This window comes from Azolla caroliniana, unplaced genomic scaffold, assembly GCF_043228905.1.
Source record: "Azolla caroliniana isolate FFs.n. ecotype wild unplaced genomic scaffold, voAzoCaro1.0.p SCAF_1, whole genome shotgun sequence".
NCBI lineage: Eukaryota > Viridiplantae > Streptophyta > Polypodiopsida > Salviniales > Salviniaceae > Azolla > Azolla caroliniana.
Genome location: NW_028230436.1, coordinates 27,075,842 through 27,091,247, shown reverse-complemented (window position 1 = coordinate 27,091,247; position 15,406 = coordinate 27,075,842). Strand labels below are relative to the sequence as shown.

The 15,406-nt window shown below is 35.0% G+C and overlaps 1 protein-coding gene across 1 annotated transcript; it reads right to left on the bottom strand.

Annotated features, from left to right (window-relative positions):
• Positions 1–5,327: 5,327 nt before the first annotated feature.
• Positions 5,328–8,845, bottom strand: LOC147869358 (uncharacterized). Its single transcript, XM_087328490.1, has 5 exons — positions 8,733–8,845; positions 7,998–8,067; positions 7,480–7,553; positions 6,967–7,024; positions 5,328–5,768 (listed from the first exon to the last, which is right to left on the bottom strand). Exons 2-5 carry the CDS (start codon positions 8,052–8,054, stop codon positions 5,529–5,531), a joined length of 429 nt encoding a protein of 142 aa, XP_087184616.1. The 5' UTR covers positions 8,055–8,067; positions 8,733–8,845; the 3' UTR covers positions 5,328–5,528.
• Between the last annotated feature and the right edge of the window lie 6,561 nt (positions 8,846–15,406).

Below are 15,406 nucleotides of genomic sequence, written 5' to 3'. Positions count from 1 at the left end.
GCTAAGCTCTGTAAATTACAAGATACTTGGGCTCAATGCACTTATAATGTGTTTGCTACAAAGTGGGCACAAGTGGGGGATAAAGTTTCAGCTGATTTTTTCAAAATTGTAACTACAAAAAGAACTTGTAATGGGATGAAACAACTGCATAGGGATGAGGGATCCATTACGGAGGATGCTAGAGAAATGAGGGATATCTACGTAATTTTATTGCAATTTATTGTCTGCTAAATGTTTTACACTTGATCAATTGGAGAGTCGTAGAGTTGTGTGGCAATCCATGCACGCACGTGTTTCACTCCATATGTCAAATGTTTTGGTTAAGACGATTTCAATTTTTGAAGTAAGGGTTGATTTGGATGCAATTGGCTCCCGTGTATGCCCAGGTACTAATGGGCTTTCAACAGATTTTTTCTGGAATTATTGGGAGTTTATTGGGACTGACATTACAGTTGCATTCCATGAGGTGTTTGACATTGGATTTATGCCAAGTAAATAGACAGAAGGTATGATATATCTTATTCCTAAGTTGGAAGGGGTAGTGGTTGATATTAGGAAATGACAACCCATTACTATATTGAATACTATTTACAATATATATTTCAAGTTGTTGGCTATGAGATTGCAGCCTTTTTTTATCATACATCATTCATAACACCCAAATAGGGTTCTTACAAGATAGGAGTATATTGGATAACTTTTTTTTTATTTTGGGAAGCGGTTGCAATTTCACAAGAAAGGAAAGAGGATTTAGCAATCTAGTTGTTGGATTTCGAAAAGGCTTATGACAGAGCATATTGGTCTTTTTTGAGGGGCACCATAGAAAAGTTGGGTTTTCCTAATCAATGGTTAACGGTTGTCTCAAAGTAGGGTATTAGTAGCTAGAGAGCTAGACCAATCATTTTCAATTTCGAGGTTAGTGAGACAGGGATGTCCGTTGGCTCCTATTTTAAATTTGATGATTGGAGAAGCTTTTAGTAGTTTTCTTACAAGTAATGTTGTGAATATAAAAAGGCTGCAATGACCATGGTTAGAGGAACAAATTATGGATTGTCAATTTGTTGATGATACAACCTTGTATTCGCAAGGTTCTCACGATAAACTTTCAAGAGTACAATGGGCTATTGATACATTTTGCTATGCTCTAGAACTGTTATTAATTAGAATAAGTCGGTGAGGTTCTGGGTAGGTAACACAGTAAACCCTTTGTGGTGTCCACAGGAAGAGTTTCAATGGATTCTGCATGGTAAACCTATAAGATACTTGGGATGTCAGGTAGGTATTAATCTTTCGTCAGAAGATCATGTAGCTCCCCTGTTGCTTGCTATAAGGAAGAAATTGTTATATTGGAATACTTCTAAATTGTCATTGGCAGGTAGGGTTGTTGCCAATCAAGTATTGTTGGCTTCCACATGGTACATTTTATCATCTTGGTTGTGCTCACGTTCTACTTTATCACAAGTACAAAGGCTTATTAGGAATTTCCTTTAGGGATCTAAAGGTTGTTCATATGTGAGAGCCAAGGTATCTTGGAAAGTTATTACAGGTCCAAAGGACCAGGGTGGTCTTGGATTGATTGATCCTCTTTTATAATGTAAGGCTTTTTGGGGAAATTTTATTATAAGAGGTTTGTTGCCTGGTGAGGAGCCTTGGAAAAAAATCTTAAGGTAGAGAATGGTTAAAGTTATGCCTTCTACATGTGGCAATTGGAAAGATAGTATTAGACAGTGGTTTAAGAGGTTTTAATCATTCCATTGATATTTTTCGCCATGATAAGTTTTTTAGGGGTATCATGAAGGCATGGAGGGATTTTAAACATAATTTAGTCCAATATCTACCATCATATACGGAGGAATGGTTGTGCCAACCCCTCATATCAAACCCACTATTTACATCAAAGGAGGGGGTAATGTTAGGGAAGAGAACTAGGTTGAATTGGGTTGACTTTGATAAAGGTGAAACTGAGTCAATGGGGGAATTGGCTGACTTTTTCTTCTTCAGCGATGGAAAAAAAAGCCCATGTTTGTAGAACAATTTGGGGAGCGAACATTATGTATGCAGAAATGGATAGAGTCTTTACGATGTCTTCCTTTTAGCCTTCTCAAACTAGTTTGTTTTGGTATGGTATGTTTTCATCCTTACATGTCTTGTTGGGGGTCAAGGGTTATAAAACTCTCATGAATGACTTTACTTTGATGTTTTGCCTTCTAGACGATTTCATTATCTCTTTGTTGAAGACGAAATTGTAACTCAAGGGAATATGTTGCCTATTCATATATTGTGGAAGACAGTTAAAAAATGGATGTTGAATCCACATCCAAATGATATAAACAAGGGAAAAGTACCAAGATACCCCTGGAAGTTCGTCTATTTACCAGAATGCCCCTAGAAGTTCCAAATTTACCAAACTACCCCTATGTCCAAAAAATTACACTTTATAAAGTAATTATACACTCAAATCTTTGGTAAATAAGGCTAGTTTGGGTCCATTTCTTCCATCTTTGGTAAATAGGGCTTGTAGATTTGAGTGTATAATTACTTTATAAAGTGTAATTTTTTGGGCATAGGGGTAGTTTGGTAAATTTGGAACTTCTAGGGGCATTCTGGTAAATAGATGAACTTCCAAGGGTATCATGGTACTTTTCCCTATAAACAATCTCTCTGAATTGTGGGTCTGTGAGAATAAGCCCATTGATCGCCTTTTGTGGGATCCCGGTGAGTGGAAATCGCAAACCATATCAACGCAAGGAATGTTAGGTAAGCAAATCCCATTTTTTTAGTATTCGGTAAAAATGGGTAGAGAATTGTCAAGGAGGGGTGTGGTTGTTACGCCAGGAACTTGTAAACTTTGGAGATCTGGTAATGTAACATACTCTTGGTTGAATGCTTATTGGAAATGGTTGTGGGCTATGCAAATTCCTAAAAAAGTTGTGTTATTTGGATGGTTGTTGATACATTATGGCATTCCTGTGAAGTCATGGATGCGGGGGCATTGCCATGATTTAAAATGTGATATTTGTGGTTCTCCCATTGAATCGGTTTACCATATTTTATGGATATGTCCTATTGTTAGAGCTATTTGGAAAAGAATGTTGAGAATGTTGTATCCTATATATAGCAAACATGTGTACACATGGGGTTTTGTGAGATGGGGAAGATTGACTAAAGAAATACATAAGTATGAAAAGGAGTATGTTGATTTTCTTCTTCTCTCCGATGGAAGACATGTATTGGAGGTCTCTTATACTACCACAATTCGTTGTTTGGAAGAGGACAAGGTCCGGTTTACGATATCTTCTTTGGTAGTTTGGGTATTGTGGAAGGCTAGAAGTAAATGTGTATTTCAAAAAGGTAAACAAAATGCGGTTGAGTTAGTCAAGAAGATATGGTTAATGCCCTTACATACTCTAAGAGGTCAATATGAGGCAATAACCGGTGAGCCTATGGTTGTGATTCGTAAACAACAACAAATTCGAGAAATTTGGAAAAAGTCAGAGGTCTTCACCTCTTTTAGTGAGAGAATAAAGTGGAGATATGCTCCACCAAGATGGCTTTTTCCGCCCTCCATCTTGGAATGACCCTACATGAGGGCTTTTGATACTTGACATGTTGGTTGATGTGGGTATGAGGGTTATAATCTATTGTATGAAGTCGTTGTAGCCTTTGGTCATCTTTCCATTAATACCAAGGTGAATCTTCATTTTTTTTTATTTTTTTTTAAAAGTTAAAACTTCTCCTCCCAAGAAGAAGAAGAAGAAGAAGAAGAAGAAGAAGAGTTGAGTCAGGTGGTAGGTGCCACTTATTACGATAATACTTCACATGTGTTGGATCCCATTAATACTATAACACAAATTAGCATGCTCATCAGATGATGTAAAATATCATATACTGGGGTGTACATGTTGATGGTACGGAATTAGCCAAAATTACTTACAAGCTTTTCCACAACTTAAACATTAAAAACACTATTGGACAAGTTATTTACATACTTAGACACAATTCATGATTCCTTATCCAACGTCAAGCTTATCATAGTAGAAATTGCCACTCTAATGTATATACTTTGATGAACATGAACTCTAATCAACAATGAATGCATTTCGATATAACCTAGCCACTAGCATTCACTAGTTATTTAGCTTTACGTAGTCATCATTCTTCGTTCTTGATTCAACCTCAAGTCTATAAATCACACCCAACTCATTTGGAACTAGGACATAATACCCTTACAATTCTCCATGCCTAAAGGGGTATAGAAATATATGATACCACACATCAATCTTTTTTGTAAGTTTAATATTCATTGTTTTTTTGGGCATATAATTAAGACAATCACAAGACATGGTGACTAGACACATAAAATTGCTATTGAGCATTCTTTTGATGAATGACGAAGATGTTAAATAAAGCCTTACACCAAACCAAGTATGATCAAATAAAAGTTTAAAAAGAACCATCATATAGGTGGCATGCGTTAACATAGTCAAATCAACAAAGTTGCTCTACATACATACAAGAAGTGATATATGTCAAATAATATTTTAGAGCAAGAAGAAAACTTTAAGACAAGCATTTCGTGTGGAGCTATAATTCGAAGATTTGGTTCAAGTGCCCATAAAAGGCCATGTGTATGTATATAACTAGCTAAAAGTAGATGTTTTTAACTTTGTTTGGTATAATTTTAAATTAATTCACAAAAAACGTTGCTTACTTATCCTAGCCTAATAATTACATTGGGATACAACATGGGCAAGGCAAAAGTTTATAGCACACAAGTTGCAAACGAACTTTTAATAGAAGGCAATTAAATAGAAGGCGCATTTGACATCCAAATGTACTACTTGTTATTGATAATCAAATTGATCACAAAGACAAAATATGTGTTTGCTCATATAACTCTTAACGTTGTAGAAATGATCACCTCTATACATGTGCCATATATTGTATGTTATCACTAGCGAAACTCCATGTTAAGAAATTGAAAAATGATGCATGTGCATGTGTACTTGTTCATATACCTTTATGAAAGTAGGTTTGCATAGGCTATCAAATTAATCACGTGTACAATGATGGGTTCAACGAGAGAGAAAAGAGATTTGAACAGTAAATAACTAGAAAAACTTTAAAAGTAGAAATACGCTACTACAAAACAAAGTGCTGAAATACATCACATGACATATACTCAAAAAATATCCCAATGATTCTAATAGTGTGGCCCCCGATCACACATAGAAAACATATGCCAATCAATTTGTCCGTGGTGTGTAAAGATTTCCCACCAGACAAACAATTGTCAAGCATTCTAAGTCCTAAAGTGCAAATATAGAAACAATAAATGACATAATTAAAGAGATCAATATCATGAAGGAAAGAGTGAGGTGTTTCATAACACTTAAAAGTACAAACATGCAAAGCTAGAAAAAAGGCCCTATGCCTTTTAAGTTGCAAGGCGTTTGTTACTTAAGAAGAAATGCCCATGTCCTTTAGGAAGAAATAGCAAATGTTCCTTTTTAGTGATGCACTCATATTCATTTCCTTCTTTTCGAAGGAGGCTCGGCTTCCTCATCTTCGTCATCATCCTTGGCTTCCTCATATTCTTCATCATCGTCTTCTTCTTCTTCATATTGTCCTTCTGCTTCTCGTTCATTGACTTCGTCTTCTACTTCCTCATCAACACTATAACCATTGCCTTCTTGGGGCTCCTCTTCATCTTTGCCTACTTCATGAACGTCCTTCTCTTTTTCAAGTGTCGTTGGCAAGGGTTCTTGCTGACAAAGTAAAGGAGGCAAATCAAAAAGTTAGATAATCACATAAGTATGAATGAGGGCCACAAACATAAACATGCATAAAGTTTAATAGTCACAAAAGCAAGCAAAGGATAATTAGGCCGCATTCAAGAGAAGATAAAAAGTGATGATGAAACAAATAAAATAAATTCGGGATGCACAAAGACAAATTTCCAAATCAAATTGGGTAAAAAAAAAGACAATTCTCACTTGCTCAATATTACTTAGTGCAAAACATTAGTTTAGTAAATGAAAACACCACTCACAAGAAAACTCAAAAAAAAAAAACATGAAAAACTTGATGACTTCCCAACCAATGTAGATAAGATGTTGTGAATAATATAGACTTAGTGTTGGGTCCACAAGGGTAAAGACAAAACACAAACAAGTGACACATACAACAAAAAGAGGTTAATGTCTAGGGATAGAGCGTAAGGAGAGCGCTAAGGCAGTATTTGGATCCTCTTGAAGTTTGCAACGCTAGTTGCACTCGGAAAATTGATGTCAATGCTACCTTATTTTGTGAGCACGAAAGCCCTCTCAAAAACCAAATGCTCCCCCCCCCCACCGCCCCCTCTGCCTCTTCTCAAGCCACCTATATATATAACCACACTCGAAAAATTGATGTCAATGCTACCTTATTTTGTGAGCACGAAAGCCCTCTCAAAAACCAAATGCTATCCACGCCCCTTGCCTCTTCTCGAGCCACCTATATATATATATATATATAACCTTGGAAAACTATACACGACTTATTGTTTGGAGTAAGTTAAAAGTACCCGAGGAAGTTTTAACACCACCACCACAAAACCCACCCCGGCTTGTTTGTTATGAGCCGACGGACGGACGGATGGACAGACGGACGGCTTGTAGCCCTTGAGAAGCCAGAAAAGCAAGCAACTTTCTTTTCCTCACGAGAAAAGCCCACCAAAAAAAAAGTGTTCTATTTTATGCATATTCATAGTGTGAAAACGCAGAAAGCCAGAAAAGCAGGCAAACAACACGAAAGCAAAAGAAGAAGAAGAAGAAGAAGAAGGAAAAAGCAGAAGAGGACATCCATTTCCACACGTGGGCAAAAAAAGGGGGGCAGAGAAGACACGTCAGCCGGGCAGAGATTGACACGTCTGCTTGCAGGTAGGACACGTCAGCCCGGCAGAGATGACACGTCGGCACGCCTTACCTTCTCGTCTCTGGTCGTCTCCTCCACTTCTTCGGCCTTCCGCCCATCGGCGCTGCATCTGTCACACAATTAGGGTTTAATTCTAGCATAATATGTATGAATGATTATGATTTAAGAAGGACTTTCACCAGAAGATTAGGCAATCTGCGCAAAGAACGTAATGAGCACAATTAAGAAAGCCGTTGGTTAACTACTTTTACATGTTTTGATTGTGTGTATTCAGAGTCTATAATCAATTCTTGCCCCCACTTGGGGCTTGCCTCTATTTAGACGCTGAGATGCCTCTCTCAACGTTCCATTAATAATTACTTAATTCACGGTTTCGAGGCATAATTTCATGGCGAATTCGACCTGGAAAATGTAGCAGGCCTCAAGTATTCCTGTTGTGCCTACTAATTATGTCATAGATCGATCGCCTTCATTCATTATGTGTCTGCCGTCTAACTGTTTAAAATGTGTGAAATTTGTGGCTAATTTCGACCTAAAAATTTTGGACAGTGTCAGGAATCTCACTCCGACTGGACGAGATCCACGATAATAGCTTCTGCTGATTTGGCCTTCACGTTAGTCTCTCCAAGGGGCTCAATCTGCAAACAAATCTTTGGAAGATTTAGTACCCAGAGGCTCTATGTACAAATTGTGGAGAAAATCATGAACTTTAAAGAAAATCTCGGGCTTATTTCTGAGGGTTTTTGTACCATCCAGATTTTACTTGTGAATTGAGAAGAAAGTCTCTAATGTAGAGAAAAATCTTGAAATATAATAATTATTTTGTTTTTTGGGGTAGGAGGGGGTGTAATCTAGAGAAGAAAAATTCTGATCAAATGAACCAGAAAGTAAAAAAAAAATCTATTACAGTTTGGCCACAAATATAGAGAATTTTCTCTATGTTTTCTGGACCTGTTTAATATTAATGTAGTAGTGTTTTACAAGAAATTCTGACCAAAATACATACAGAGATGTGTTCTTCTTTCTCCTTTTTCCATTTTAATGGCGTTCTGAGAAGAAGAGAATACACATGTCATTTTTACCTCTATATTCTCCTTCAAGTTGCCATTACTGATTTCATCATGAACTTCACTTGCCATGTTTCCTGTGCTGCTGCAGAAAAAACAAACCAAAACTATGTTAACAAAGCAGCTATAAAAAAGAAAACGTTTAGCAAGACTTTAGCTCGATTTGAGATTTCCGTTAACTCTTGCCCTTTAATCTTTCCAAATACCCTATATAAAATTTACCTTTTCCATTCTTAAATTTAGGTGGGCTTCCCTCTAAAATTCGGCCGATTCACTGTAGATTTAGATTAATTTCCCCTCTAGCTGTAGCTTAACTTCCTTCAAAAATTTAGACAGAAATTCACCCTCTATCGAGTGAAATTTTGTTGCCAGCAAAGTAACCCTAATTTGTCCTAGATTTGGAGCCTCTCTTTTTTTTGCCTAGACTTAGTAGCAGTATATTCTTCTCTTAACAAAAATCTTTGCTAAAACAGATAGGACAAGTGCTAAATTCGGTATAAACTCAGCTTCAAAAAAACCCTAAAATCTAGCTAGTGGTATTTCCTCTCTAAATTTCAAAGAACTATAAAGAAGAAAGAAAGGAATGCCCTTTTATCAGGATTTGTCATATTTTTAGCCACTAAAACATGTCTACTTCAGAGGCATTGAAGCAGTGACAAGTAGGGAAATTTAGCCACTAAAACGTGTCTAAATTAGAGCCAGTTTCACTCAAAAATGAAAGCAATCCCTGCCAAATATAGCTTAGCTTACTCTTTGGAAGGATGAAGGAGAAGAAATGAGGTAGTGTTGGGTAGATTGGAGAGAAGAAGAAAGAAGAGAGACAAAATCAAAGGCAAGGAAAAAACAGGGGAAAGACAAGTAAGTAGGTTTGGAGAAAGAAAAAGTTATAAAAAGGTCATGTAGATAGATGTAAACACAAAGAAATAAAGAAGAAGAAGAAGCTTCCTTCTCTCTTAATGTTTGGAATGTGTGTGTAATGTATGTGTGTGTGTGAGAGGGGCAGACCTAGATTTAGATAGAGAGGCTGTACTCTCTAAGTCCTCTCCATATCAAAATATCAACGATCCGAATTGATATAATTCGAGTATCCACGTAACATGTGTCATATGTTGAGTTAATATGTGACACTCTCGAGGGCATTCACTAATGAAACATTGCAATGTTTGGTCACGCATACATATTGCAAAATGGGAGAGAAGAAATGTGTGTAAGGCTAAATTTGGCTTCAAATTATGGCTCAAATATGATCAAACGGTGAAGAAGCATCGTGGTAAAGTGTGATATTCGAGTCTTAGAATTAGTGGACTTTGTTCCAACTGAAATGTGAACGCGAGAGTCTCTATGTAGACACCACACCGCCTTGTCTCGACATCAAACTAAGAGAATGTGAGATCAATCATACATAAATGGCGGTGCATATTGAAGACACGAGATGGGCTCTAACATGTATGCATGAGTATGATTATACATTGAGAGAAGAAGATGGGATTGTAGTTTAGCAAAACATATCTTATCATGAGCTTCTAAATCTCCACAAACCATATGCTATGTTATGTTAGCATTGCATGAAAAAACTCATTTGTCAAATATCCAAATGAGGCGTCATGGAATGAGTGTAATGCATCCTATCTCCCAAACCATCTATACATATTCTTCAACATTTTTACTTCAAATGCATTTCGAGGATGTCAATGTTAGTTTTCTCTTTTGTATCCAAGGTATTTATTTCCCAACCCTCTCCATGCTTATGATCCCGATGGGAAGCGATGTGGTTTCGATAAGTAAGAACACTCACGACATTTGTATCTTCACTTGGAGAAACTTCATAAAAACCCCATTTGGACACTTTCAAACACTTTTGCAAGTGAGCTTACAATTGCTACCACTTCACAATCATGCCCTATAAAAAAAAGGATTGGTGTGACCAAACCGTGAAGAAATGTATCCTTGAGATTAATTTTTATGGAAAAAAAAAATGTATCCTTGAGATCCTTAGATTTGATTTATCCTCCATCGCGTTATGTTCCCAGATGCATATAAACTCTGTTTTATGTTTACAAGCGATGACTAGCTCATTTACTTTATTGATGACTTATCCTTTTTTAGTGTTGTCATAAACATAATCTTTGTTTTACAACTATTTATGGGCAATCTACTTTGTCTACCAATGCACTCATAGATGTTTGTGCATTTGCTTAGAGCACTATGCCATTTGTGTGTAACAAAACTATGATGGTTGCATTCCCATTGGTAACCTATCATATGCCTTCTTGTGGTATAAATATGTCAACCATATGTTCCAATTCATGAAGTACATAATACAAAAAGAATTATTGAAACTAGAAATTCTTGGTTTGACACCAATAATGTTAGTTAAAATTTAAAGCTCCATGTCCTTAAGCACATAACATGTCACAATCCATGTTCTCATAGAGGGAGCTCAAATTGTAACATTGTGTGCCGAATACCATAAGCTTACATATTAAATTTAAGTTTTGTAGTGACATCTATTAAATTAATGAAGTTATTGAGTTTTGCACCTGAGTCTGTAGGTGATCAAGAAGACAACCCACCTTAATGGGTTTTAGCTTTTAGCTTACCACTAGGATTACAAGATTAAATTTCATATTTATTTCATTCTCGCACCTATAATATTGAGAGATTAAAAATTACTCAATTGAAGCAACTTAAAAGGATATTATATATAAATTTAAAAGATAGCAATTTCATCAAATTATGCTCGATTTGACAAATCTCATATGCACAATGTGTTGCCAACATACAAATCAATATCATATGAGGAAGGTACATTGTGATTTGCAACATGCAAAGCTACATTTGCTGTAGGAAACATCATAAGCCCTTTCTCACTTCTTTGCGATGTGTGTGTTTCAATAAGCAAGGGTGAGTTGATTATTCCATTATGGATGTATAGGTGTAATATGCATGTACCCATGCCCACTCATTAATTGTTGACAAGTAGATGGTTATTATTAATTAGTGACAACTAATTGGTCAATTGAATTTTTCAATGAGACCGTGTTATGTGAACGTGTTTATTTCCACCTTTGTGCAATATATGTGTGTGCTTGAATATGAAATGGATTATCATGCGTATTAGATAAGTGTCAATGTAACTTTTGCATATGTTTGTCTACAATTGATTGGTGAGCACTCTTTGTGAAATGACGACTTAAGTATGTGCAGTATGTCTCGACTCTCTACAATTTTAAGAGTCTTGTTGACTTATAATTATTGGTATAAACAAGAATACCTTCCGTGCACTTATTGATGGTGTTTGTGAAGCATGTTTACTTGGGTGCATTACTTCTTCTCAAACCCCTACATAATGCTTTGATACAAAGAAACCATATCTTGACTCGTGTGAATAGTTAGCCAAAAATATGTGTAGCATGTCTTGACTCTCTACCATAATAAATAGTCTTGTCGACGAATAATTATTGATGTTAACAAGAGTACCTTCCATGCACTTGTTGATAGTGTTTGTGAAGCATGTTTACTTGGATGGATTACTTTTCCTTCTCAAACCCCTACATAATGCTTTGATATAGAGAAACCATAGCTTGACTCGTCCGAATAGTTAGCCAATTTATTACAAAGGAAGTTGTCAACAAAATAAAGACAAAGCAAACGAGAACATTATGAGAAAATTTATTTAGAGATGGAGGGAGAACAGTAGAGACTCTACCCCACCATTGGAGACTAAAACATTACAACATTGTTAATAGTCCCTTTAAAGCAAGAGAACAAAAATATATATGATGGAACGACGTTTTCAACTTGAAATGTTATCTTGTGTGCACATGCACGAGCGCGCGCGCACACACACACACACACACACAAGTAGATATAACTTGCTATGTTTATCTTGAACACCTTCAGAACGATTATTTGTCTTGGACTAGAGACATGCATATGTTAATTTGTGTGAGGGAGTCTGGTCGAATATCACATAATCCAAGAATAATGCTAAGAATAATGTCCAATATTACTAAAATGGAACATGATACCCAGCCATATTATGAATTTTTAGAGAGAAATGAAAGCATCTACTTGGTGATGGAAATATGAAATACCGCAAATTATGTTAAGTCTTATTTTTTACGAATAATATGTTGAAAGAATGCGAGAGTACGATATAATGGTTTGAAATCAAGCTTGCATAATAAACAAAATGTGAGGTTAATATGTAAGGTCATAGTATGAACCATACGTGCATTCGTGAATGTTTCAATCATTCGTGAAAGAAAAACACCATCAAAGAATGATAAATACCATACTTTTGGATTAACTATTTATTATGAGGTAAATAAGCCTAAAAACGAAAAAAAAAACATTAAAAAATGGGAAAAAAACACAAGAATGTTTGAATAACATTCACATTCATTTTCCAACATAGGAAAACGAATGTTATACTAGACGAACACGAATTTTACGTACTATGTGTAAGGTGGTCATCTTGCGAGACTTGAAAGATGAGCAAAATCTTTCCTTTACTTATGTAGTGAGATCAATCTAAGAATTACAAATTGAATGTACATATGTAAATCATATGACTTGTTCGCCTATTATTGTATTGACAACACAATTCGCGTGCCTTTGTTCTTTAGCATCCAGACACATGATGTGGACTTTGTTATAAACAATACTCCTTGTTACTGTCCATACACATTTGTGGGTCCGTACATATCCACATACTTGTATACGGACCTTCATATGTGAGTCCATACATACATACATACATGCACATGTGTATGTGAAGTGAAAAACCCACCCACCAATATACGATTATTCGATAACAAATTTTTGTTTTGTTGCATGTATGTACACTCATAAAAATATCCAAAGTTATGCATATTGGATATATGAATACAATATGCATATAAACAAGTGCACGCACATTACATAAGACCGTTAACTAGCTTCTCTTTTTGTGTAAATTATTATTTATGAAATCTTCCTTGATTTTTCATGTGTGCACAATCATATAAATACACAACTTTTTGCATCAACTTAAAGTTAAGATGATCTCTCTCTCTCTCTCTCTCTCTCTCTCTCTCTATTTATGCTTTCTCAACCGTCAATTACAGATATAACCAACAATTATATCAAAGCTAGCTTGTCCGTTCAGAAATATTTGCAATAGATTAATTGCAACGGCAAAGAAAGAAAAGGGACGTAGAATCAATGATTTTTTCTCTTGCATGTTACTATGTCATAATTGTGAATGCAATATTGATAGTGATGGTGATGTAACTTTGAGGATTAGAAAGAGGTTGTTTACAAATAGCAAAACTAGAGAAACTCATTAAAGATAATTATTCCTCTTGGAATTATAAAGTTGAAATTGATTTGCGCTCACGATATATTTGGGATTTGTTTTGAGAAATTTGATTTATTGATACAACTACAAGGCAATGTTAAGATTGAAAAATGTGTTAGTATAAGATATATGACAATTGAGTTGCTTGAACAAAATGTATGGATTAAGAAGAATTATGATGTCATGACAATTATTTCTATCCACATATTTAAAAGTTCACCTTTTTTTTTTTCCAAAAAACACTACTTCGCATTAGTTAGCAAAAAAAAAGTTCACCTTTAGGATATACTTGTATAAACAATCATGGTTAATTACGTCACTAATTAATGCATAAATATTTGGTTAGAAGGATTACTAAGGAATTTATAACGTATTCAAAAATTTTGCACACATGTTTGGTATTCTGTTGTTTGACATCTAGTTCACATATTTCTAATTATTGGAGTGAGAGCAATGCATCCTATTTGAGAGGAAGAAGATATGAAAGAGATAGTGGTGATGATAGACCAAAGAAAGTAAGACATTGAATTCAAATATGAACTCTTGGTAGCAACCACAAATTGATTAGAGATGGTACATTTAGTAAGGTCAAGGTGGAATATATGGTCCACAAAGCAATCAAAGAAGAGGTAGCCAAAGATGGAATGAACAACATAATAATCAAGGTAATAAAAATCCTCTCATGTGTAAAATTTGTGATAAGATAACTTATCAAGTGCAAGATTGATGGTATCATCAATAGTGATATTAAGGAAACAAAATTCGCACACAATAATTTTGTACCAGATATTGAAAAACCAACAACTACCTATGATTATGATGAGACTTAGTTAGAACCACACCTAAAACTTTGAATGATATACACGATATAATTTAGAGTGTTTAGATAACACGTTTGGAAACAATCAAACAACTAAAATGGTAGTATCTAAGCAACTTGGTATGGGACTTAACATGCAATACAATGTTAAGAGAAGTTATGATATTGAGATTCAAATGGCCAAATAATGCAATCAAGAGCTTAAAAGATACAGGGTTTGTGCATGGAGTTCTATTGCTTAACTTGTCGAGAAATAATTTTGTATTATTCACAAACGGTGGTTTTGAAATTACTTGGGCTAAAAATGATAAACTGGTTGCTACTCGATGTAAAGTTGCTTATCTACTTGTTTTGGATAATCTTAAATAAAAGTGTTTATTTATATTTGAACAAAGTGATATTTAGTTACGGTAGAAAATATTTGGTCATGTAAATCAACAAAGATTAATTGATATGATTGTAAATGACATTTGTCAGAAACTTGTACGTGTTTGATAAAAAGTTAGAATTATCTATATGTGAGTTGTGTTATAAGTTATAACGCTAAGCTCACAGACTATCTAGGTATCCTCTCGAGCTTACAGATGTTTGGGGACCATTAGAAGATTACATATTGTAGGATCTAGGTATTTTGTTACCTTTATTAATGTTTTTTCTCACATGATCCATATCTATCAAAATCCATAGTTGACAACAATGTAATAGAAAAATAAAAGCTTTTGATGTGTTTGTTATGTACATTACCTAGGTAAGTGCATAAGAATGTAATTTTCCGATAAATGCATAGAGCTCATAATATAAACTATAAAAAAATGATATAGACGTTAATAGTTATGATCCAAAAGACAATAAATCTTATCTTTTCCATGATTGCAAATTTGATAAAAAAAGAATTTTCAAGATTTAGAATGTAAGATGCATGCACACTAACAATAAGAAGAACTTGTCGAAAATAAAGAAGAAAATAACAAGAATCACAAAAAGAAGAAGAGGATGACTCGTATTTGGATGAGAGAGTTATGTTTGACACATGTAGATCACAATCACATAGAATAGATTAAGGCATCATTCATTATTTGTATATTTATGTGAAAAGTTCAATGTTGTATTGAATGAAGTTTTTACGAAACACATGTGGTAAAAATGAAGTGGTAGAAGCAATGAAAGAAGAAATAGATGCATTAAAGAAAAGTGTCACATGGGAATTGGTGGCGCAAAATAATGATCTAAATGTAATTCGCTATAGATGGATTTATAAGG

What these genes read in the sequence shown, in the direction of transcription:
- LOC147869358 (XM_087328490.1), bottom strand. Translation starts at nt 8,054, where the DNA reads ATGGCAAGTGAAGTTCATGATGAAATCAGTAATGGCAACTTGAAGGAG. An exon ending in ACTTGAAGGAGAATATAGAG is followed by an intron (nt 7,554 to 7,997) that starts GTAAAAATGACA and finishes ATTTGTTTGCAG; the next exon opens with ATTGAGCCCCTTGGAGAGAC. An exon ending in GTGGATCTCGTCCAGTCGGA is followed by an intron (nt 7,025 to 7,479) that starts GTGAGATTCCTG and finishes ATTGTGTGACAG; the next exon opens with ATGCAGCGCCGATGGGCGGA.